This window comes from Dioscorea cayenensis, chromosome 20 (genome assembly GCF_009730915.1).
Source record: "Dioscorea cayenensis subsp. rotundata cultivar TDr96_F1 chromosome 20, TDr96_F1_v2_PseudoChromosome.rev07_lg8_w22 25.fasta, whole genome shotgun sequence".
Lineage (NCBI taxonomy): Eukaryota > Viridiplantae > Streptophyta > Magnoliopsida > Dioscoreales > Dioscoreaceae > Dioscorea > Dioscorea cayenensis.
The window spans coordinates 31,033,936-31,060,513 of NC_052490.1; the positions used below are offsets into that span (position 1 = coordinate 31,033,936).

General features: G+C 35.9%; 1 protein-coding gene across 3 annotated transcripts; it reads left to right on the plus strand.

The window, feature by feature from the left end:
• On the plus strand, positions 1-26,055 carry LOC120251554 (probable LRR receptor-like serine/threonine-protein kinase At1g53440). Of its 3 annotated transcripts, XM_039260110.1 has the most exons (23): positions 1-167; positions 859-1,105; positions 1,196-1,264; positions 10,836-10,907; positions 11,145-11,216; positions 17,449-17,520; positions 18,415-18,486; positions 18,579-18,650; positions 18,742-18,813; positions 21,111-21,182; positions 21,977-22,048; positions 22,135-22,200; positions 22,301-22,366; positions 22,472-22,510; positions 22,634-22,683; positions 22,779-23,146; positions 23,286-23,481; positions 23,737-23,871; positions 24,142-24,251; positions 24,388-24,598; positions 24,697-24,934; positions 25,057-25,207; positions 25,331-26,055. In XM_039260110.1, the coding sequence occupies exons 1-23, from the start codon at positions 53-55 to the stop codon at positions 25,700-25,702; spliced, it is 3,009 nt and encodes a 1,002-aa protein (XP_039116044.1). In that variant the 5' UTR covers positions 1-52; the 3' UTR covers positions 25,703-26,055. The 3 variants fall into 3 exon arrangements, with proteins under 3 accessions (XP_039116044.1, XP_039116045.1, XP_039116046.1); XM_039260111.1 differs by lacking the exon at positions 11,145-11,216; XM_039260112.1 differs by lacking the exon at positions 10,836-10,907.
• Positions 26,056-26,578: the final 523 nt, after the last annotated feature.

Below are 26,578 nucleotides of genomic sequence, written 5' to 3' on the forward strand. Positions count from 1 at the left end.
TTGTATTCTGCTGAGGAAATGAGGAAAGAAGTTTTTATCAAACAAAAAAAAAATGAGGAAAGAAGTGGCAGCTCATGGCCTTCCATTGTTTCTCTGTCTCTGTGTTTCGTTTTGGAGTTACTTGGAAATTCTCCACTGCTCAGGCAAGCTCCTAGATCCACAGGAAGGTATGTGTACCTTTTTTATGGATAAATCACGATTTTATTGAATCTATTCTCAATTTTTAAATTACATACACGAATCATTAGATGTTAAAGTTTGGCCAAAATTACATGCATGAATCATTAGATGTCAAAGTTTAGCCACTAACCTCCAAGAAAAAATTAAAATTTATTTTATATTTTTAATTTGTAAAGAAAAACCTCACTCAAAGTTTATGCATTATAAATCCCTATATATATATAGGGATTCATTCCAATCTTTCTTTTGTACATGTTTTTGAGTGATAAAATCCCAAAACCTCACTCAAAGTTTATGCATTATAAGAGTAAACAATGTCCATTTTATTGGATGCGGTTTAATTATCTAGTTTTATTTTCTTTTTTTTAATAAAAATTACCAAACAATCAGCTTATCCACTTTCTTATAATTTTAAAAAAAAAAAACTTATGCCGATCTAAACTATTTGTTTAAACATGTTCTAGTACTCTCCTAAAATGAAGTCCTTAAACTAGTTGGTCCATATTCCTATAATAATAATAATAATAATAATAATAATAATAATAATAATAAATCTATGTTCTTAGCTCTTAAGCCTTTAACTGAAGGCTGTTGCAGTGAAACTTTGAAAAATATATTTATGTAATTAAATCTCCAAAACAAATGAGCTCCTGGGCCCCTGGCTCATATGATGAACAGTTGAGGCACTCAAGAAGATAGGGTCCAAGCTGGGAAAACAATGGAATTTCAGTGTGGACCCATGCACTGGGACTTTCGGTTGGGTGGACCCCGCCAAACCCAACCCCAACTCCCCAATGGCAGCCGATGTTTCTTGTGACTTATGCAAGGCCGATTACTGCCACATCACCAGCATCATCCTTAGGGGACAAAATCTCACCGGTTTTCTCCCGAATGAGTTCTCTAACCTCACTTTCCTCCGAGTCATGTAATTATTTATTTCTTAATTCTCGGGTTAGTTTTATATTTTATTGATCACTCACTAAGCTTTAATCATAACATTTTGTTTAATTAACAGAGATTTGACTAGGAATTATCTTGCCGGCAGTATTCCTGTTTCATGGGCTTCACTTCCTCTCACGAACTTGTGAGTTTCTTATCACTTTTAGTTGCAAATGCAAGTAATATTTATTTTATTTTATTTTTAATAATTAGGGTAGACAAGGCATTTACCTCAATAAATATTATGAGAAAGAATTGATTTCTCAACTAGCTCTCATTTGAAAGTTAGCAAAAGAATTATTATCTTTCTAATGTAAAGATGATGAAAAACTAATCTTCATCCAAGATATACTATACCTATAATTTTGGATATAATAATGAAAAAACCATTGCAAAGTTAATATTTGATTGTATAAATAATAATTAATTTTAAAAACTAATATTGACTTAAAAGGTAAATGATTACTATTTAGAATTTTACCTTGATTTATATTAATTAAATCACTTATAACTCATAATAAAGTCCTCATCCTTTATAAATAACACTCCCCCTCCTCCATGTAAAGGGTACAGTTATGGTCCTTATGGAGACTATCCTTACATTCTACCATCATGGTAGATGTGACGGTGACCGAATGTAAGGGTCCCAAATCCTTACTGTAGAAGTGAATAACTTGAAAGAGCCGGCATGGATAGTCATATTTATGAAACTTAGGACTTCTAAAACCTCGTGAGTAATTTGTCTATATTAATTATCCAAAATAAAATATTATTAAAAAAAATAAAAAAATGCCCATCCCCCTCCCCCCTCTCTCTTTTATTAAGGGTGGAGTAATCAAAGGTGAACGCATGCACTCACAGAAATATATGATAAAAAAAAAATTGGGTCTAGAATACAGAGATGTTTACATAGAGAAGAGTAAAATCTGACCAAAACCTTCATACGGGCCTCTGCATAAAATAAAATTTTCCTTTCAACGACGCTGTCTTGAAAAACTATGCAAAGGACTACTGCTGCCCTTTGATCCCAGCTTACGGGGCGGAGAGACCATTGAGGCTTTCATTTTCTCAGACTAGGGATCATTGAGGCTCAACATATCCTTCCGCCCTAGCATTAGGGTAGAAGTGTATATCTTTTGGAAGAGCCAGCTTAGGTAGTCATATTTATGAGACTTAGGATCCCTAGAACACACCCACGGAAGCGGCTGTGGAAATTTTCCTTCCACGCCACCATCATGGTAGAAGTGTATATCTTTTGAAAATGTTAGTGTTAGTTCCTCCGGTGTGGTTTGTGGGTATTAAGTAGCACTTAAGCACTCATAGAAGTCTCACACAAATCAATAAAGAAAAAAACACACAAACAAACACAAGGAGACACACAGCGTTGGTAACCCGGGTTCAAAGGCCCACTGCTCTACGTCTGGGGGCCAAGCCCCGGGAGATAAACAATCCACTAAAAGAGGGTAAAAAAATAGATGAGTACAAACACTGTCACTCACACTCTCAACAATAAAGATCACTACCTCTCTAGATTGTCTGGTGCTCACACACTCTCCTCAAAGAGTCACCCAAGAGTCACACCTACAATCTACGAGCAAGGTAACTTATATGGGACGCCTCAACGTCCCAAATATAGCACATACCTCTTTTTAGAATCTCCGCTGCTACTAATTTAAAAACTCACTGAAATTAGTCATTGCTGAACTCCCCGTTTGTAACATAAGTTTAGCAACAGTACTCGATCTGCGACTTGAGCGAGTTACGGTTACGTTGCGGGACGACCTCAAGACCCATCAACCTCCCGGTCATGCTTAGTCCGAGTCGATGCGACCCAAATCTCCCGATCCCGATCTGCCCAAGTAACTAGCCTACCTCCTCGGGTTCCTCATCACGCAGTCCCCTCGCAATGGGCGCACGTCCTTGTGCGTCTTTCATGAAACTTGCCAAACTTCTCCTAAATTTGGTCTTCAATGATTCTCCAAACTTGATCTTCAATTCACCCAAGTTTGGTCCTCAAATCTTGCCGTTAATAGACTTCAATGATTCTCATCAAGGTTCTTCAAATCATATCTCCTTCATTCACACCATGAATAGATCTTTCTTTAATTAAGCTCCACCATATTTTGTCTTCAATCAAATCACCCTAAATATGGTCTTGATATGATCTTGTCTTCAAGTTGTAAGGCATTGCCAAAAAAATAACTCCACCAAGATCTTTAAGAGAGCTTCACCATGATCTTCAAGATATTTGGCTCCATGTTAGAGACTTACTAAAAAAATAGCTCCATCAAGATCTTCAAGATGTCCGCCTTGCACTCCAAGTCTCCTTGCCATGTCACCATGCTTGCCACATCATCAATTATGCTTTGTCACCCTTGGTTTGCCACGTCACTTGGTCTAGGGTGTCAAATCATGCCAATAAATAGTGCGGTTAGACTAACAATCTCCCCTTTGGCATAATTTGACACAACCCGCCTCGCGACCCGACTCGACTCGTTACAACATTCGTTACAACACCGACCGGACACGGACTAAAGCGACGTCATTACTAACTTCCGGGGAACAACATCAAGCGGAGAGCGAAACTATGGTCGACACGAAGATATCATCTAGTTGCTTACAAAATACTTGAGAAAATATTACAAACTGCAACTAGTGAGACAAAAATACGATGAACTGACAAACATAACAATGTTTAACACAATAAGACTAAATGTTCAAATGAAAAACACATAACTAGTCGAGTGCAGTGCAAGCACACTTCTCCCCTTTGTGACATAATTGATGCGAAGTCTTCAGTGAACTGTTGCAAGCTTTGTTATACCATCTTCAGCAACTCCCCTTTCTTGGGTTTCACGGTCTTCATCTCCCACGAGTGCGTGGCCATCGTCTTCTCTCTTCTTCTTCTTCTCAAGAATTTCCAGGCGAGATATAATCTTACGCTTTTTGTTTGGCAATGATGAACAATTACGCGAGATAATGCTCGTTGCCTCCTCTCCACATCTTCTAGTTGCTCTTTCAACATCTTCTCATATTCTTCTTCTACCAATAGATTTGCCTCTTCTTCATCTTCGAGGCATTGATGGTGGAGACACCCTTCCCACTGGGTAAATCAATCTTCTTACACAGGGTTTGAATAGTTTTCAGAAATCTTGACTTCTTCATCTTTCGTGATTGCTTCTCCCTTCACGAGTTAGTACTCCATGTTGTAACAAATCTTTGCGACAGATGCAGGGATATCCAAGTGATGTTGAAGAGTTTGAGCAGATCGACTTCTTTAGAAATATTCTGGAAGATCAGCCTTCCCAGATTGAACTTCTTCCCAGTTCCAATAGCAAATAACAATAGAGCAAGCTCCTTCACTATGCTAGAATTGTGCGGGGCTGGTAACCAATTCTGAATACCAAGTCTAAAAGCGAACATTGTACTTGGCCGTAAGGGTGGATGCTGGAAGTCTTGTTTCTACTCCCCATGACTCCGTTCTTCCTCCAGTGATCTCTTTCAGAGCTTCTTCATTCAACTCAAGCCCTTCTTCATAGTTTCCTTTTCACCTCTGGTTTTAAACTCCAAGAATTTATTCGACATAGTGGGAGTAAACGGGATCCACTTACCTCGAACATAGACTCTAGTAATGCCTTTGTCAGATGGTAGTAAATTACTGTAAAACTCTTGGACCAATGACAAATTGCAGCTTTTACGGAAATGTTGCGAGACTTGTATAAACTTCTTTGTTGCGGTGACTTTCGGTTAACCCATACTTCTCAAAAGCTCCTTCATCAATCATTCTTTTCAACCACAACTCCTCTCCCTTCAATGATTCAAACTTCTTCTTGGATGCTTTGTCGTAAAAATCTGTCTTCATCAGCATGCTTTTGCGGTTGGGTTGCTTTCTTCTTCTTTTCTTTCTTAGAGCTTGCTGATGGTTTCTCCCCCTGTTTTGTTGCTTCAGTACATCTTCTCTTGTGCCTAGGGGAAGCTTCTACTTCGGGTTCAGAGAAAGACTTTCTTTTGCTAACCTTCTCCTTCTTACGGGTTTTCTTCCTTGGTCGGGCCTTCTTTTTCGGGACGCTACTTTTCTTCCCTTTAGCAATCCCGAGCAACCTCGATCTTTGAGTGGGATCTCATTAGAACTATGTGAGCGTCGGATGTTGCAGAAGATGTTATAACCGGGTTTGCATGACATGTTACATGTTTCTATAGGTGCTTGAGCGTGTCGGTGTAGATCACCCAGAACTTCACTTAGAATAGTAGCAGCCTCTTCTTCAGCACTAGTGGGAGCATCTGTACTCCTTTCTCCAATAGTTTCTTCTGCTTGTGCTAGTGCGCTTCTTTTTTTACCGGGATATCTTCATCCCTAGCTGTTGCTCTTTCCCGAACCTTCTCCCTCTTGGAGCAGTGAGTGGAGTCCTCTGTTCATCTTCCTCTGTTCTCAGAACATAGGCTCCTGGAAAAGACTCACGAACCCATCTCAAAAGATCATCTCTGTCTTTGACACCTGAAGGCAAGTCTTGAGGGCGATGTTCCCGCTTCTCTTACTTGACATCACGAGGAAGAAACATAAGGGACAATCGCTTTCCCCAAATCTTCTGATTCTTCTCTCCTTGGTGAGCTTCCTCGAATCGAGTCCCTCTCATCCTTACTTCCGCAATTCGGGCGACAATTTCTTGTGGGGTCGGTGGAGCACGGCTGAGCCATCCTCTTTGTCCTCATCTTTTCTTCTCTGTCTTCGCCTTCTCCTTTGCTTACTCGATTTCAAAAACAATTTTTGGAAACAAATTGGGATATTAGGGTTTTTATGCCCCCATTAATTAGTTATAACTTACAAGGCACCCTTTCAAAAATAAAAATAATCCCTCTCCTTTTTGAATAATATTTTCCCTCCTTTTTTTATTTCCCTGTTTTTTTGATTTAAACTTTGAGAGACATCAAGAGATTTTTCACTCCTTGGAGTGTTTTTGCTTATTGACTTCATAGGGACCTCGGTCAACATATTGATTGTTGTACCATAGTGTTGTACCTGTTTGATTTATCACCATCTTCAAACCCTGAATTGGAGGACTCTTCTTCTTCTCTTGGTACTTCACCTTTTTCGAATCCACAATTTCTTGATTACAATAGTCTTCCCTCGACTTTTCTTTTTAATGATTGCTTCTTCATGTCCAATTATTCTTCCACTTTTCAAGTCTTCTTTCAATTTGTTGCACTTGGGTCTTATGTGGCCAGTTTCTCCACAATGAAAGCATGTAGGCGCTTCACTTTTTGGTTCTTCCCTTGCTTTGACTTGTTTTTTTCTTTAACGTTTTGTTGGGCGATTGACTTGACAAACACAACTCCCGAATCTTCGTCTTGACACTTGAGCTTTCTCGATATACCCAATACCATGGCGGGTTTTACTAGTTCTTCCAAGTGAAAGAATCTCGTCAAGCTTGGCGGTACCCTTGTTCGTGGAGTCGAGGTCTTCTCGATGATTGAACGACTTTTCTTTACATATACTCAACTCTTCCTCCAAAGCGTTGGTTTTTGCAACATCATATCATTAAATCATTCATTATGAGTTTATAGCTTGTGAGAAGATCATTTTCTATTACCTCATTGTACTCACTGTCGGGTTTGATGGATGTTGTAGGCGATGTTGCAACATATTCACACAGCAGTGGATCCATTCATCAGCGAGGAAATGACGTATGATGGTTGCTTTCGGACTTCCTTCATCGTCTTCTTGATTACTACCATCCGAGTCATCACTCCATCTAGCATTCGATGATTTTCCTTTCTTTTACGAGAATATTAGCCTAATCGGCTTGATAGTGCCCCAAAAGCCTCCACATTCTCTACACTTGATCTTTATGAGAGCGATCTTCAATTTCTTCCTTTTTGTGATGATCTTGACTTCTTCCTTTTCTTTATTTAGACCATCTTTTTCTTTGAAATTTCTTGCCTTGTGTCTTGTATCTTCTGAGCATGTCATGCATCTTTCTTGACAAGAAAACAATTTCTCTATCCTCTTCGTCTTCATCCTCAGTTATAACGACGTATGTTGTAACTCCTTACATTTTATTGCTTCAACCTTCAAGGCTATATCTTCTATTCTTCGTTTCGAGGATTGAGATTCATCTCATATGCTTGCAAAAGACCCCATCGGCTCGTCCGGTTTCATAGTTGAGATGTCTCTAGCTTCTTCTATTCTTTGAGATTTTTTTGCATCAAATCTTCTTGGGAGAGATCTAAGTGTCTTCCGGACTAGCTTCTTATCTGAATACTCCTTGCCGAGCTGGTAGGCTTGATTTGCAATGTCCATCGATTTGGCATTGAACATGGCTATCGTCTCATCTTCTCCCATCCTGAGATTTTCGAACATAGTTGTTAACATTTGAAGTTTGGATTCTCTTACCAAGTTGGTACCTTCATGTATGGTTTGAAGAATCTCCCAAGCTTTCTTGGCACACTCGCATGTTGCGATATATTTGAGCCGGTTCTCATCAACTCCTCCAAAGATTGCATTGAGAGCTTTCCCATTAAGCGTTAGCTTTCGCATGTCTTCGACACTCCAACGACTTTTTCTTCTTCATAATCACGTTCTCATCTTCATCGACTAGAGTAGGAGGAGACCATCCTTCTTCTACGACACTCCATGCACTTTCATCGATGGACTTGATAAGCGCCTTCATGCGAGCCTTCCAATATGGATAGTTGGATCCATTAAAGCCAGCGGTGGTGCGTGTGGCGAAGCTCCTTCTTTTCCGGCCATCAATGGAACTTGTTGGGACCTCGCCCGACTTTGAAACCAAAGTGAAAAGCGGCGACCAAGGCTCTGATACCACTTGTTAGTTCCTCCGGGTGTGGTTTTGTGGGTATTAAGTAGCGACTAGCACTCATAGAAGTCTCACACAAATCAATAAAGAAAAAACACACAAACAAACACAAGGAGACACACAACGTTGGTAACCCAGTTCGGCGTCCACTCGCCTACGTGCAGGGGGCCAGGCCCGGGAGATAAACAATCCACTAAAAAGGGTAAAAAAATAGATGAGTACAAACACTTGTCACTCCAGCTCTCAACAATAAAGATCACTACCCTCTCTAGATTGTTTGGTGCTCGCTACTCTCCTCGAAAGAGTCACTCAAGAGTCACGCCTTACGATCTACGAGCAAGGTAACTTATATAGGCGCCTCAGCGTCCCAAATATAGCACATACCTCTTTTTAGAATCTCATGACTACTAATTTAAAAACACCTTGAAAATTAGTTTGTTGCAGACTCACTGTTGTAACATAAGTTCTAACATGGCATTGCTTGACTTGGCTGAGTTACGGTTACGTTGCGGGACGACCTCAAGACCCATCAACCTCCCAGTCAGTGCTTAGTCCGAGTCGATGCGGCCCAAAATCTCCCGATCCCGATTGCCAGGCAACTAGCCTCACCTCCTCGGGTTCCTCATCACGCAGTCCCCTCGCAGAGGCGCAGCGTCCTTGTGCGTCTTTCATGAAACTTGCCAAACTTCTCCTAAATTTGGTCTTCAATGATTCTCCAAACTTGATATTCAATTCACCCAAGTTTGGTCCTCAAATCTTCAGTTAATAGACTTGATGATTCTCGTCAAAGGTTCTTCAAATCATATCTCCTTCATTCACACCATGAATAGATCTTTCTTTAATTAAGCTCCACCATATTTTTGTCTTCAATCAAATCACCTAAATATGGTCTTGATATGATCTTGTCTTCAAGTTGTAAGGCGTTGCCAAAAATAACTCCACCAAGATCTTTAAGAGAGCTTCACCATGATCTTCGAGATATTTGGCTCCATGTTAGAGACTTACTAAAAAAATAGCTCCATCGAGATCTTCGAGATGTCCGCCTTGCACTCCAAGTCTCCTTGCCATGTCACCATGCTTGCCACATCATCAATTATGCTTTTGTCACCCTTGGGTTGCCACGTCACTTGGTCTAGGTGTCAAATCATGCCAATAAATAGTGCGGTTGCACTAACAGTTAGTTCCTCCGTTGTGGTTTGTGGGTTTTGGGAAAAACTTAAGCACTCATAGATCTCACACACAAACCATCAAAGAAAGATCACACAAATAAACAAGAAGGAGACACACAACGTTGGTAACCCAGTTCGGCGTTCACTCGCCTACGTCTGGGGGGGGGGCAAGCCCGAACATAAACAATCCACTAAAAGAGGTAAAAATACATGAGTACAAACACTTGTCACTCACTCACTCACTCAACAATAAAGATCACTACCATCTCTAGATTGTCTGGTGCTCACACACTCTCCTCCAAGAGTCACTCAAGAGCCACTCAAGAGTCACACTTACAATCTACGAGCAAGGTAGCTTATATAGACGCCTCAATGTCCCAAATATAGCACATAGCTCTTTTGGAATCTCCGTGGCTACTAATTTAAAAACCTGCCGAAATTAGCTGTTGCAACTCCTGTTGTAACATGAATTGCAACATGGCCCAGACTGCTGACTTGACTGAGTTCTGGTTACGTTGCGGACGACCTCAAGACCCATCAACCTCCCAGTCATGCTTAGTCCGAGTCGATGCAGCCAAATCTCCCGATCTCAACTGCCGGCAACTAGCCTACCTACTCAGTTCCTCATCACGCAGTCCCCTCGCAAGGGGCGCACGTCCTTGTGCGTCTTCATGAAACTTGTCAAACTTAGTCTTCAATCTTCCAAGTTTGGTCTTCAAAGATTCTCCAAACTTGATCTTCAATTCACCCAAGTTTGGTCCTCAAATTCTGCCTTCAATAGACTTCAATCAATCTTCATCAAGGATTCTTCAAATCATATCTTCATTCACACCATGAATAGATCTTTCTTTAATTAAGCTCCACCATATTTAGTCTTCAATCAAATCATCTAAATATGATCTTGATATGATCTTGTCTTCAAATGTAATGCATTGCCAAAAATAACTCCACCAAGATCTTTAAGATAGCTTCACCATGATCTTCAAGATATTTGCCTTGCACTTCAAGTCTCCATGCCATGTCACCATGCTTGCCACGTCATCAATTATGCCTTGTCACCATGATTGCCACGTCATCTACCTTGGTGTCAAATCATGCCAATTTAAATAGTGCGGTTGCACTAACAGAAAAGCTAGCTTGAGTCATTGTATTTAAAAGACTTAGGGCCTCTTATTTCAGGCCATCTTTAGATACATCTGGCTCGAGTGAAATCATCCTCCTTCTGTCATACATGTCTTCCTCCCAAATCAATCATAATTTCCTGTTAATTAGTGTGGTTGGGCCATTTTCGGTGTGCATTTACTCATGCATTTGCCTTTTTTTTAATAATTAAATTCATGGTTTATCTTTTTCTTCTTTTTTTATAAAAAAATCTTTTATACCAAAGAGCATGTGGCCTAGCGGTACCCCGAGTTCCTTCGTTTGGGAGAAATGTCCCTTAACCGCACTTCTTTGTTTTAAGAGGGTGAGGAAGTGTGGCTATTCTCTAGTCCACGTATACCCTTGAAAGTTGGTGCTTGTCACCCTTCTTTAAAAAAAAAAAAAATAAAAAAAAAAAAATAATTTCCTTTATTATCTCATTTCCAAATGGGATCCATTAACCTTATCTTTATTCCAACTTAATATTTTATAGCGACAAGGCCAGACATTGATTAATGCTTTACTGTTTTCTTCTTTGATTTTGACAATAAAGTTGATTATTAAACAAAGTACACAAATAAATAAACATTTTCAGGTCTCTCTCGGGAAATCGTATATCCGGGTATATTCCAGATAAGTTGGGTAACATCAGCACCCTTGTAGATTTGTACGTCCGTTCTTTACTTCTTTTATTCCTTTTTTTATTGTTTTTTTAATAAATATTCTGATTTTCTATCGCTCGTGTTTATTTACTTATTTATTTTTATTGAAAATGGAGAATCAGGTAATTTAATTAAAACGAAAAAACCAAGTATAAAAAAAATATTACAAAAACCTTTAGGATACTCTTTGTGTTTATTTATGTCTTGGTGCATCTTATACATTGTTTTATTTGATTGTATAGAGGATTGGAAGGCAATATGATTCAAGGGCAAATTCCTTGGTCTTTCGGCAAACTCATAAACTTGAAACGAATGTAAGTTTATTTCTTCATATAAATCTAGTACTAGTATATGCAAAGTAAGAAGGTATTTTTGATCTTACTAAAAGCTCATAGTCTAATAGTACTTTATTTTTATTACCGAAAATGAGAATAAAATATTCAAAAAGTTTCGAGTTCAAAACTTATTGAAAAGTAATAATGGTAATGGGTCGTTGGTTGTAAGTAAGGGTTCGTAGCCTAAATCTCTTGTTCCCAGCTAAAAGTATGCGAGTTGGATGATCAATTCTCAATCCATACACATACCCCTGATGTATATAACACTTGTCGCTTTTGAAAATAAAAAACTGTTGTTTTTGATGTTGGGAGTACTTGACTTTAATTTTTAATTATTTAGTTTTATAGGTTAAATTTAAATAAACCATTTTTACATGATTAGATATCATGGAAGGTAAAAAGTGTAAGCATTATTCTAATATATATCATCCATGGAAGAAAGTGGCCTATCTTTGTTTTTTTAAAGAAACATATCATTGCTTACGTCATTCTATTTTTTGTGACGGGTAAACTCAATCAATGAGTAGGGGGGATAACAAAATAACAGCTACTTTATTACAAAAATGGTAACTTTCAAACATTTTATTCATATTTTTTTATAATGAATACTAATTTTGAAAAAAAAAATTTAAAAAAATATGTAGTTTCCCAGTTTTACAAAATAGATGGGTAAATTTTTTGATAAAGAATCAAACTTTTTAAAAAAAGGATAAACCACATTCATTAACAAAGAAACAGATATAGAGATAAGAGCCAAAGCTCAAAAGACCACAAGGAGTGGGGTAGCAACAAAATGGCAAAACAATAAGAGCTAAACACCCCTAAAGGAATGAGGGCCTTTAGGGGAACAAGGAAATAAAAAAACTAGCCCACGCCAGGAGAGGGAGATCACACATACGGAGCATCCAACATCGGTGCCACGTCCCTAGAAGAGAGGAACTCAAGACTTCGATTGATCTTGAGCGTAGGCTCTTCAAGTTTTGCCTTTTTAGCATCAGGAATTGCATTTAACCACAAAAGTTACATATGTTCAATCTTCATGATGATGGATGCTGTTGGAAGGCAATTAGAAGTAAAAATGCGTGCATTTCTCTCTAACCAGATGTTCCACATAATTGATTTCACAAGTCCCAGAAAGAAATTATGGCTTTTTTCACATTTTTTCTTCAATCCGCCCAAAGGTCCAAGAGCGACCAAAGGGTACAGCGGGCCTCAAGAAACTGCCCAAAGTAATTCTAGATATGTGAAGCCACAGGACAACGAAGAAGCAGATGATCCGAAGACTCAATATCTATGTGGCACATCACACAAGTGGAAGATTGCAACCAATTACATCTTCATAACACTAAGTTCTCTAGAGTCAGGATCTTATTATCCCAGCCCAGCCAGCTGAATAGGTTAATCTTTTTCGGGCAGTAACCTTTTAGGATGATAGGTGTCTGTCGACAGCGCAGACCCCATTATTTGAGAAAGAGTAGAAGGATTTACTTGTGAACCTACCATTTGCAGTAAACTTCCAACGTCTTTCATCAAGCGCTGATTGGGGTTGCATTGAGATGGCGTTGAATAAATTGTTTGAAGGCAAGTATTCATCCAAAGGAACCTCAGGGATCCTACTTGATAAGTCCTTAATGGTTCCTTCTTTAAATTGAGATAAGTGAAAAAGGTGAGGCTAAATATCAACTGGAGCAAGGCCTTCTATCTAATTATCCAACAAAAAAAGTGTAGTGGCCCCATGACAGACTATAGAACATAAATTTTTTCCTGAACGCCGGCAGAGTGTGGAGGATGCCATTCTAGAAGAAAGATAGTTGACCGCTTTGCTTGTGGAATAATTTCCAAGTAGGGTTTCTCTTGAAATAAATTTCACGAATGATGTCCTCATCGCACTAACATTTGCGAGACATAATTTTCCACCACCATTTTCCTAGCAGTGCACTATTAAACGCATGTAGGTTTAAGATTCCCCAACCACCTTACTCGCATAGTCTGCACAGTAAATGCCAGCTTACCAAGCAGATTTTGCTCTGGTGAGCATCTGCGCCTGACTAGAGAAAGTCTCTCCTGAGCTTATCAATGCTCTTGAAAGCCCATAAAGGGAGCTTGTAGATTGACATCCAATAGGTAGGGACTGCAGTCACAACTGAGTTTACCAGAGTGAGCCTACCTCCCCAACGAGAGTAGCTTGGATTTCCAAGAAGATAATCATGAACAAATTTTGTTTAAAAGAATGTCCCAATCCTGATATCTGAGTCTGTCCCCCGAAATAGAAATTCCCAAATAAGTAAGGGGGAGGAAGCCAGAGCCACAACAGATTGTCCTAGATAGGGAGGAATACGGTGTAAAGTTCCTTTTGAGAAGAGAATAAGCAAGTTTTATCCGAATTAACTTTAAGACTAGATATATATGAGCTCAAAAGTGTAGAGAATTAGTTTAATAATTTTGAGATCTTCCCCCTCCCGTTGTTAAGATCAGTAAGTCATCAAACTATGGCCTTATTTCATTTTGGGGTTCAAACTTCTACTTAAATCAAAATTGTTACATAGCTTTAATTTTGTTTCACGGAGTAATCACATGAGAGATTTTAACTTATTTATGATGATGTATATGCCGGAAATTCTTTGTCATTAAGTGAGATAGAATTATCAACTGAGCAGACAACGTGTCATATATATGATGACAGAGAATTTCAGGCATATACATCATCAAACGTAGGCTAAAATCTCTTAGGTGTCCACTCGGTGAAACATAATTGAAGCTGGATAATCATTTTGATTCAAATTAAAGTTTGGACCCCAAAATGAAAAAGCCATAGTTTGGTGCTCTATAAAAAAATTTACCCCAAAATGGAGATAGAGGAATTTCTTTTGCTTTTAAATTAAGTGATTTCTCCACCTAACAAAAATAAAATAAAATAAACTGTTAACGATGTTAACACATCCTTATTTGGAAAGGGTAAAATCATCAATTCAATTAAAAATTTACCGCACGCCATAAAAAAACAAAGATTAAAAACATGATTTGGTTTTTGTGATTTTAAGCTCTTCTTTTTTTTCTTTAATGAAGTTTAGAAGAGATTAATATATATATATATATAGCCAATATGGCCCGCTTTCAAATAAAATGATGTTTTTGCCTTTGCCATAAGGAAAAGTTAACACTAAAAACATTTTTTTTTTGTGGAGAAACCACATAGTTTAAAAATGAAAAAAAAAAAATATGTTCTTATCTTGCAAAACTGGGAAACCACTTTTTTTTTTTAATTTTCCCTTTAGGAAATGATAAATATTTATAAGAAGTTTAGGTTTAATTTTTATTTTGTAAAACTCTTTTATTCATTTTCAAATAATAAATTTCATGACTAATCATAATTGAAGATGAGAATGAATCAAGAGTGGTTTCACCACTAAATTAGACAGTTAAGGATACTAATCAAATGCATTAATAAAAAGTAAAATGGCTAAAAATGCAATGGACTCATATTAAGACAACTACTAAATTAAGTAGTTAAAAAAAACACTTATTGTTTCTGTTAAGTCTGGAGAGGTAGTAGTGTGGTAATTTTTCACTTAACCTCCTATGTAATGCAATCACACACACTAATTAGGGCCCGTTTGGATTGCGGAATAGAAATTGGAATATGGGGAATAAGAAAAGGAGAGGAATGTGAATGGGAATAAGGGGAATGTGAATAATGTGTTTGGTTTGAGGGAATAAGGATTGGGAATAGAAAAAATAAAAAAGAAGGATGTAGTAAAATTACATCAATACCCTTGTAGGTAAATGGTATAATATTATATAAAATAATAGATTATGTTTAATGTTAAATATTCAACATTATGTATTATTAATTATTTATAGTATAAATATATATTTCAATATATTATAATTATATAATTAATCTTAATTATTTATTTAACTATTATATATTTATTAAATTAGTTAATATCATGAAATACGTTTAATTAAGTTAATTTTATTTATTGATTTTAATTTTAATTTCCAAAAATAATTTAATTAAATTATTTAATAATTAAAGCTTAGTAGGGTTCCGCTGCCGGAGGATGGTAAAGAAAAAGAGAGAAAGTGAGAAAGAGAGGCTTTATATATGATATGGGTATATTAGTAATTTTATGACTAAGGAATACTTCTCCCCTCATTTTTTGGTGGAATAGGGTGCCTCCCCTAAGAGTAATCTTTTTCTCATGCATGGAGGCAACTCATACCTTTCCTGGTTCCCAAACGCCTATAAATGTAAAATTAAACATGTAAGAGAAAGGAGATACACTAATTGGTTACCCAATTCAGCACAATCTTCTTACGTCTAGGGCACTGAGCCCGGAAAGACCAATCCACTAAAAGAGGGAAAGAAAGAAGAGTATAACACTCACTCTCACTCACATAATGATAAAAAATAACCCTCACTAGATTGCCCAATGCACACTCTTCTCAACCCACCCACTTGGGTCTTTCACTCGTAGCACATCCTAAATCTCAAAACAAGGGTCTCTTATATACCCGTCTCCACATCCCAAACATAGTGCATCCTCTTTTAGAATCTTCGCGGCTTACTAACTTAATTAGACACCTTCTAATGTTAGCCTTTGCAACTCTTGTTGTAACCAAACTAGTATCGTGACCCACCTGTTAATCCTGCATGAGTTCTAGCTTCCATTACATTGTGACCTTTTGACACCTCTAATCCTCCCGGTTGTACCAGTCCAAGTCAATGTAGTCAACTCTTCCTGAGCTCTCCCTGCCAGCAATTAGGTTGTCTTCTCACATCATATCAGTAGGTCCATTTCCTGAGGGTTGCACCCACCTAGGTGGGAATCTATTTCACCATCAATGATCTTCAAAGATCTTCAAAATCTTCTTTCCAAATTTGATCTCCATTCATCCAAATTTGGTCTTTACAATCTTCAAATTTGATTTTCATTCATCCAAGTTTGGTCCTCTTGTTACTAAACTTGATTTTCTTACATCCAAATTTAGCTCTTCAATACTTCCAAGCATGATCTTCAATCATCAAAGCTTGGGTCATCAATCTTCTTCAAATATATGCACTTGCCAAAGATAGCTTGTGCAGAATAGCCCTTGAATAGCTCAAGTCTCCAAATAGCTTCGCCCATAAATAGCCTTATGTCTTTAAGCAACTCGGTCCATAATTAGCTTTGGATCTTTTCTTCAACTTCAATTGCTAATTATGGCCTTGTGAATCTTCATAGCTTGGTGTTGCCTTTCTTAGTTTGTTTCTCCAATTAAACTTTACACCAAAATAAAGATCTCCAAATCTTGGCCTCCAAGTAATAAATCTCTCATGAGAAGTAGAGTTACCAAAGATAGATTTTATCATCTTGAATCTTACCAAAGATAGATTAAGTTATAACTTAGATTTTCTCTTTATAGCTTCCTCTTCAAAAAAGATCCTTTCACCTTGATGTTCCTTGTCAAAATAGTACCTCCAATTATAGCCTTCATTTCATCATTGTGCGCCACCTCATCTCATTGCCACTTCACCATGCCATGTCATCTTGATTATGATATCATTGCTTTTGCCACTTCATCATGACTATATGTCAAATGATATCAACTATAGAGCTTAGCTCTAATAGTTTCATCAATAACTTCATTACTATAGATTATGAAAATAACCCAATATAAAAAACTTTACACTTTTGGATGTGAAATAGAAATCCATTGCATGTTCTATTAAACCAGTGGTTTATATATTTTTTTTATTAAAAAAATTTATTACATGCTAATAAAATAACAATTAGAGTGATAAAAATAAGAAAAAAAGTTTTTACAAATACGATAAACGTTGTTAGAAATATGCACAAAGACCAGGAATTGAATGTCCAATCTATACGTCCTTACCTTGTGACATTTGATTCAGATTATAAGTTTAAACACACAATTGGAGACCCGGAATTATCACTACCTTTAACGAGATATCTCGAGACCTTTTAAATGTCCTACACTAATACATTTTTGTGGTGAGACTACTATTGTTGAGCTATAAACCTTTTGGAAAAACATGGTTAAAACATATATATTTTTGTCCATCAATGATTTTAAAAGATAGACTTGGAAATAATACTAATTTTTATTGTTAAACATTTAACAACTGAAATCTCATGTAGTTTCACTTTCTTTTTAATTGCCATTTAGTAGCTCCTTCGGTGAAACTTGTCTGTTTCCTTTTCAGTCTTATTTCAGCCAACAACCTCACAGGAAAGCTGCCAGAGTCGTTGGGAAACCTTACAAATATTGTCTTCTTGTAAGTAAGACATTATTTATTTTAACTTTGGTCCTACATACACATGATTTTCTTATCAAAATATACAAAAAAAAAAAAGTGATTTTTTCCTACAAAATTCATTTTTTTATCCTAATACATATAAACAGGTTTTTCTGATTAAAAAAAAAATAAATTTAATCATCTCCATAACAGATTTGATATGATACTTCCATAAATCATGTCATGGAACACATAATTATTACCAAATAGTTTTTTTTTGTGATAAATAAAGACGACAAATATTATCAAAAGGACAAGCATATATGGAGGTGCACAAGTTACAATGATTTAGTGATCTCTTAAGAATTTATTATATAGAGCTGATTAACACGCTAAATAATGAAGGCCTAGTCACATGTGTCCAAAATGATATAATGAGATTATAACCCCCATAATAGTAAATCTCCTCAATTAATATACAATACGACTACTATAAGAAAACACTTACATCAATTGATTCCTCCTACAAAAACCCACACTAAGCCTCATAAATAACAGTACTCAATAAACAATATATGAACGATATAATACAATATACGAGTGCACTGCCTTAATATCATACCACTTGTAATTAAGCAAGTGTTGCTGCAAGGAGGTTTTGAATAATGTGAATAAATCACAAATTTATTGAAATAAAATTAAAGTTAAAAAAACAGGACAGACACAAATAGAAAAGTTGCCGCAAGAGTTTATTATGACTTCGATACATGTACCTTATTTACTATTTATTTATTATTTATTTATTTAGAATAGATAGTTCTTATTATGATAAATGGATGATATAAATTAATTACACCTGTAAGAGGTTCCGAAAAGCATACTGCATGCTTACATCCAAATACAAAATATCTTTCTTATTTTTCTTATGTCCAGCCGAATTGACGGCAACCCAATCTCTGGCAATATTCCGGACTTCATTGGAAACTGGAAGAAACTTGATCGATTGTGGTGCTATCTATATTCATTCAAATCATTAGCCTTTCTGAAGTTTTACAAAAGGAACGCCTGAGCTGAATCTTGTACTCAATTAAATGCAGAGACATGCAAGGCACCTCCATGGAAGGGCCATTTCCTGCTAACTTTTTTTCATCTGCAACAGTAACTCAGCTGTACGAATCATTCCCTACTGACTGTTTTTCCCCTTTCTTCTGGTTAATTTCTCTAGATATTTGGTAAAATTAAGTTGTGTTTATGATGCAGGAGGGTAACTGATTTGAGAGGAGGTTATTGGGAGTTCCCACAGCTGACAAATATTACAAATATCAAAAAATTGTAAGTGTCTTTGTTTGTGTGTGTCTATATATATATTTTTGGTAAAAACACATTTACAACAGGAGAGTTTAGTATTTCATTACCTTACAAGTTAAAAATAGAATGTTCAAATCCTGATTTATTCAGATTTCTCAATATTATATTTATTAATCCTGGTTTATATACATTTCTCAATATATATATATATATATATATATATTGATAGAACTGATATGCCACATGCATTAATTGAGAGATAGGATAAAGTTATTATCTGGGCATGAATCGTGTAACGTGGGTTTGGTTTTCAATTAAAATAGTTTTTTTTTCCAAATAGCATGGAATTTGATATAAAAATAAAAATGGATGTGATTCAGTAAGCTAATAGCAGGTTCATTTCACTCATGACCACAAATATTTACACTTTATAATGCTGATTTTTTTTATAACACAGAAGTCACTTAATTTTTCTCCGGTTGTACTTGTGGCCACAATGGCTTGTTTTAAGGCTATTTCTGACGCCACATCAGCAAGCTTGCCGAAGACAACCTTACGATAGGTCATTATAGGCACATGTGCAACAGGAGAAAAATTAAGTGGTTTTTGTGTTATAAAAAAAAGCTTTCTGGCTATAGCTTTATAAAGTACAAATATTTATGGTCATGAATGACATGAACCCAGCTAATAGCATTATACAATTTTAGTCGTTTTTTTTAGTAAAACCATTTTGGTCGTTTTAGCACAACAATATAATTTAAAATTTAAAAAAAATAAAATGATCACAATTTTTTTTGACAAAATCTACAAGCGGCAAAGTTAAGAGCAAGGGAGTACGAAGGTGCACCAGTTAAAGTGGTTTGACTAATCTCCTAATTATAACCACCCCATGCAACCATAGAAGGGTGAACGAGAGGTATTTCTCACATAGAACTTCTAGAGGAGACGAAAAAGTGAATTATAATTTGAAAATCTCGAACTCGAGACCTCTCAATCACAAGCACGAGTAGTTATACGATTGAGACATCCCACGGTTCCTAATGATCCATATTGTGCAAATATATCAAACAACAATTAAAATAATTCCTCACAACAAAAAACTGGACAAAAAGTCATGCATGAACAACATTGAACATTTTAATAATATTAAAATAAAAAATGAATGTTGAGAATAAAGTATATTGACAAATGACAACTAGTGTTTTTAGACCCGAACCGAACCTGGTGGTCGGACCGGGTTGACCCAGACCCGGTCTTAAAACCAGTCTGGTTCAATATATAAAACCGGATTTTGAAAAAATCGGGATTGAACCGGCAACCCGGCCAATCAGACCGGTGACCCAGCCGGGTCATCACCCGGGTTTGCATAATTTTTTTTTTAAAATTCTTATTTTATTTTAATTTTATAATATACTAATGTTTGGGGGTTATAATGTAAAATTATAAAACTAAGAAAGGGAGAGACAAAGGGAATATTTTTATTTTTATTTTTTTATGGATTTCTTAGTTGTGTATTTCCTAGTGAATATTTTTATGTTTCTCAATTAATTTTGTATTAGTTTACTCTTATGTTATTTGGTGTATTCCACATTTTTAATGTGGTGTACTTCAATACTTATTTATGTAAAATACTTGCTTAAATTTTTAAAGTCATGTTTTTATTTTTTTTATTTTTATTCTTCAATATTTGATTTTTTAATTATATATAACTAAAAATTATATTATTTTTAATAAAAAAATATTGACCCCGGTTGAACCCCTCGACCCCTAACCCCTACCCTTTTCCGGGTCGATGCCCAGTCCGGATCTGAAAACCTTGATAACAACAACTGTAAAGCATAGTAGATTGTCAGTGGTTGAGCAGACATAAGTACTGTTTATAATAATATTCACCACTGTAGTACTATTGTTTACCTAATGTTCTGAACGCATGTAATGTTCATGGTATTATTCAAATAGGTTTTGGATGGCTTTTTTATAGAAGAATCATATTCTTTTCTTCGGTTGCATGACAGAAGAATTTATTAGTTTGATATTATTCATGTAAATCTTCTAACGTGCATATGACAGACTTTCAATTCAATGTCCTATGTAGCGCTTAGTCGAGTTAATAAGTCCTTAGAAAATTAATAAGTCACAATAACTAATGTATTTTCATATTTTTCTGTCTCTTGACAAATTTTTATTGGACAATATTTATCATTTATTATAAAAAAAAGTTTGAAAAGGCATTGTTCATATATAATGGAAACATGAAAGATAAAAATAATATCAAAAGAATTTTCTGGTTATTCACTTTTATCATCTTTCGTTTGCTGCAGGGTTTTGAGGAATTTGTCATTATCTGGTGAACTGCCCAATGACATAGGAGAACTGACATCTCTCCATTACCTGTAAGGCCGTGCTTTCTTTTTTTTATATGTATATATAAAACTGTTATTTTTATGGAATTTGTGGCTTTGGACCTTTAGTCTGGCTTGGATTTTCTCAGCCATAGGCAGCGCCTGTGAATATAAAGTTCAATGAATGATAGATTTTTTGCTTTCTCCAAAATGTTTTAATTTTTTTTTTATGAAGTGAATAAATTATATTTATTAAAAAAATAATATACAGCTGCGTGAGGGCAGAAAATGAAGTACCAAAATTTTTAGATTTTTTTATTTTATTTTATAAAAGTGATAGATTTGTGCAAATTGCAATGCAATTAAATCATTGTCTCATCATTGTTTTACTATATGTTTAAAAAATTTTATAATAGAAATAATTATTTTTTTTTTGTTGACACCACAAAATTCAGTTGAAAGACAAATGTTGATGTGAGGATTTAAAAACTCTAGTTTAAGTTCAACTAGATGGGTGGTGATGATAAACCCTCGGTTGTAGATAGGTGTGGATTTATAGTCTAAATCCTATATCACTTGGTGATGATATACGGCTGAATGATTAAGTCCTAGCTTATACATGTTCTTAACTATATTATTTTTGTCACATTTATTAAAAAAAAAATTATTACATAATTTTTAAATTAAAAAAATAGATATGCTATTCATGCAGGTGGTTTATCCATTCTTTTTAAAAAAAAAATTCAAAATGATAACATGTTATTCAGAATCAAAGCCACATTTTTTGGCAATGTTGTCTTGTCTCTTTTCCTGCTTTCCATTAACACAATAACGTTTTCTTGCAGAGATGTGAGTTTTAATAACTTGACCGGGGAGATTCCAGAAAGTTGGGAATATCTGAAGAACCTTAAACATCTGTAAGCTTAAATACTGATATCTAAACGGGCGCATTATTTATTTGGTAAAATCCTAAACACAGTACTGAATAATAACATCAATGTAGGTACCTCACCAATAACAGTTTAACTGGAGAAATACCAGATTGGAAATTGAAAAGTGGAAACAACATGTATGTCAAGATAACTAAAATAACTTTCTCGATTAAATTATTGTTACATCTATCATGAATATTCACATAAATAGTTCTCTCGTTATACCCTTTGTTACAGTGACCTATCCTACAACAGCTTTAATGGTTCAAATGCTCCAGACGATTGCCCTTCTGCAGGAAATTTGTGAGGATTTAAACTTAAATCTCAATGTTACAGATAACAATTCACCTTGGTTTAGTTACTATCCCTTAAAATATTTGTCTGTTTTCTCTCCCTTTGTGCTTCCAGGAATTTGGTATCTAGCTATTCAGCATCAGAAAATAATTCGTATGCTCTTCACACTCTTAATGTATCTGAATTGCAACGGACTTTATAACATAGATAACGAGAATTGGAACAAGTTTATTATTGATTCAGCTTCGCAAGTGAAAACATTCATTTCTTATGTAGGATTGCACCATGTCTGAGGAGGAATTACCCATGCTCTGGAAAAGCAAAAAGTATTGTTTCTTGATGAACTTACTTCCAACGATTATGTATTGTTTCTTGTTGAACTTATTTCCAACTCTTTACACATAATTAATTACCTTTGCAGATTACAATTTGTTCATAAACTGTGGTGGTGACCAAAAAAACATTGATGGTGATGAGTATCAAGCTGACACAGATACAGGAGGTGCATCATATTACAATTCTTTTAATGAAAAATGGGCTATTAGCTCCACTGGGGACTTTGTGGACAACGGGGACGAAAAATACATTGCTAAAAACAGTTCGGCTTTGAACATATCAAATCCAGAATTATACATGACTGCTCGTCTCAGCCCGCTCGCCCTTACATATTATGGACTCTGCCTTCAGAATGGAAATTATACAGTTAAACTACACTTCGCTGAGATCATGTTTGCTGATAATCATACTTTCTCTAGTGTAGGAAGGCGCATCTTTGATGCATATATCCAGGTTTTGTTTATTTTAGTTTATTTCATTTTATTTTATTTTTTTATCATGTGATCATGTTAACTTCTTGAGTGTGGGAACTTACTGGGAATTGATTCTAGATTTTATATTTATGATGAAAGATTACTAACATGTTTTGCAGGGTGAGAAGGTTCTACCAGACTTTAATATTGCCAAAGAAGCCAATGGAAATGAGCGGGAAACCATCAGGAGCTTTAACGCTAAAGTAGATAAGAACACTTTGGAGATTCACTTCCAGTGGACTGGAAAAGGGACCAATGCTATTCCTCATAGAAACGTTTATGGACCTCTAATTTCAGCTATCTCAGTCACACCAAGTAGGCCACAAGAATGTTTTCATTTTCATTTTTTATTTTTAATCTAAAGCTCCAATTGTTTTATGAGCATAATGCTATTTAACTCCTACTTTTTCAATATTTTGTTTTACATCAAACAATCAAACCTCTGACTGGGGGAGGAGAATGAGAGTATCCACGTACTCTTCTATTATGGGATGATCCCTTTATTTGTTTGTTTGTTTTTTTTTTTTCTTAGTGAGATTGTATGGTCATTTCATTTATTTTCTTTTGAAGACTTCAAGCCAGACAAAGGGGGGCTCTCTGTTGGGGCTATTTTGGGTATTGTGGCTGCTGGTTGTGTGGCCATTGCAATTATCTCAACGCTCATCTGGCTTTTCTTGAGAAGAAGAAAGTATGATGAAAACAATGGTGAGATAAATGAACTTGATCTTACATTTAGTGTTCTATTGTAATGACTCTCTTGATTCCTTCTTGATTCCTTATTAGTTGTTATGGTTGTGCAGTTAAGTTGTATATGCATTATTTTCTTGATCAAGGACGTATTAACAGTACCTTGGATGAATTGCAGCTCTCTAATTATACCTTCATGCACCCCCCACTTAACATTGGAATTTTATCTATAAATTAAATACTAATAAAAATGCACTTGCTGAAGTTCATTGAGTTTGCTTCATGCAGGGCTGGAGTTGCAGGCTGGTTACTACAGTTTAAGGCAGATCAAAGCTGCAACCAGGAATTTTCATGCCACAAATAAATTAGGAGAAGGTGGTTTTGGCCCAGTTCACAAGGTCACTCATTGGTTTGCTTATTCTCAATCCTTAATTTTTATGAGGCATTGTTTCACCTGAAATACAACTTTCACTTGTAGTTACTGCAATTGAAAGTTGGAATTTGTTTTACAATGAGAGTTAGCATCATTTACAGGGTGTTCTGTCAGATGGAACTTTGATTGCTGTGAAGCAACTTTCTTCAAAGTCTAGTCAAGGAAATCGCGAGTTTGTAAACGAGATAGGCATGATATCTGCTTTACAACATCCCAATCTTGTCAAGCTTTTCGGTTGCTGCATTGAAGGAAACCAACTGTTGCTGGTATATGAATACATGGAAAACAACAGCCTCGCAAATGCTCTATTCTGTATGTGCTTCTATATTGATGCAGACTATTTTCTTGTTAATCAGTTCTTATGATTGTTTGTATCATATTAATATCTAGTCGAATTTTGGGTTTTACAGCTTCAGAATCAGACAGACTAAATTTGGATTGGCAAACAAGGCGAAAAATTTGCCTCGACATAGCTCAAGGCTTGTCATATCTCCATGAGGAGTCAACGTTGAAGATTGTTCACAGAGACATCAAGGCAACTAATGTGTTACTTGATAAAGATCTCAATGCAAAAATTTCTGACTTCGGCTTGGCTAGACTCTCAGGAGATGATGAAAGCCACATTAGCACAAGGATAGCGGGAACTATGTGAGTAAACATTGTTCTCTGTCAGAAATGTGAATCTGAGATAAAAAAAATACATGCAATTAAGTGATTGAGTGGATATATATATATTTCTATCAAGGCCAATTTTGCATATGTTTATGCAGTGGATATATGGCGCCTGAATATGCCTTGAGAGGTTACTTGACAGACAAAGCGGACGTCTATAGCTTTGGAGTAGTCATGTTGGAGATCATTAGTGGTATGAGCAACGCAACTTGCATTGTAGAGGATGATTCTGTGTATCTTCTAGAGTGGGTACGTGAGTAGTTGTCTTTAGGTTCAAGTATTTCACACAAAATTTATTATTAGCTTACCAATTGAACATTATGTACTTCATCATCCAGGCAAAAGAATATTAATTGCTGCAATTGTCCACAGGCCTATGTACTACAAAAGCAGGGTAATTTGCTTGAACTTGTTGACAAAAGCCTTGGAACCAACTGCTCAGAGGAAGAGGCATTGCAGATGTTGAATCTGGCTCTTGACTGTACCAATCCTTCCCCATCTCTGAGGCCTACCATGTCTGCAGTGGTGAGCATCCTTGACTGCCAGAATTCCAAACAAGTGTCATCGAGCATTGATGACACAGGGTCCCATATCTTTGGCAAACTGTCACGTGAAAGCCAATCTGCTAGTGTGTCAATGGATGTGCAATGGGTGGATTCCTCTGTTTCCGCAGAAAGTTCCAGCAAAGAACACACTCGTTGGTATTCTGCAACCATGGAGCAAGTTTCTGGCTCCTCAGCATAGTTTGATTGGCGATGCAGAACAGTATAGATATTAATTATGTGCATTTTTTTTAAAATAAAAAGATAAATCTCGGATTTATTAAAGAAAAAACAGAGTATAGAAAAGAGAAGCAAACAACAAGTGTCAACTGGGAGTGGATACACAAGCCAACAAACATGAGAAGTACGTGAAAAGAGACAGATCAGACAAACATAAAAGGACAAGAAGAGAGAGTTGGAAACATGGCCTAGCTAGGACTCATTACCGGGTAAGGTGGAGACATGAGATCACATGCTGGTTGTTGGGTCTGTAACTAGTGTGTTAGGGTCGCACTCATTGCATGTGGAAAGCTATGAATTAGATGTTTGTTCTCACCTCTTCTGTTGCTTCAATTTTTGTTTTTCACTAAAACCATAAAAATAAATAAATAAATGACTAATTTTCAAAATAATGGAAGCAAGAGATAACCACTTAGAAATTGAAAATGCATTCAATCCTTTCAAAATGCTTTCAATGCCTACATGTTTTATCTCCTGAATGTCTTGCCACTTTCTGAGTGGTCATTTGTGTTTTTTCTTGTTGTTGTTAGTTGTCTTTTTATCTTTTTAATGCATTTGTGATTTATTTATTTTATAAAAAAAATAAAACAAAACAAATATTGGTACATCATGTTTGAGAATGAAAATCATTGTAAAAAAAAAATTAAAAATTAAAAATTAAAAATAAAATAAAAAAATCATGTCTGGACATTGTATTCCTACGAGAGGATGAATCTTCTGGTAGGATTTTTGTTGTTTCCTTTTGTTTATTGTGCATCTGCCGTTGAATGTAAACAAGACAATTTATTTAAGTTTAATCTAACACAAAAGCTTAAGTTAATTGAATAAAAAACTTAAG

Bases quoted from the DNA above. Each gene is read 5' to 3' on its own strand.
- LOC120251554 (XM_039260110.1), top strand. From the start codon at position 53: ATGAGGAAAGAAGTGGCAGCTCATGGCCTTCCATTGTTTCTCTGTCTC. The intron at 18,487-18,578 runs GTGGTGCTATCT...AATTAAATGCAG, and splicing joins TGGAAGAAACTTGATCGATT to AGACATGCAAGGCACCTCCA. The intron at 22,511-22,633 runs GTATGCTCTTCA...TTTCTTATGTAG, and splicing joins TCAGCATCAGAAAATAATTC to GATTGCACCATGTCTGAGGA.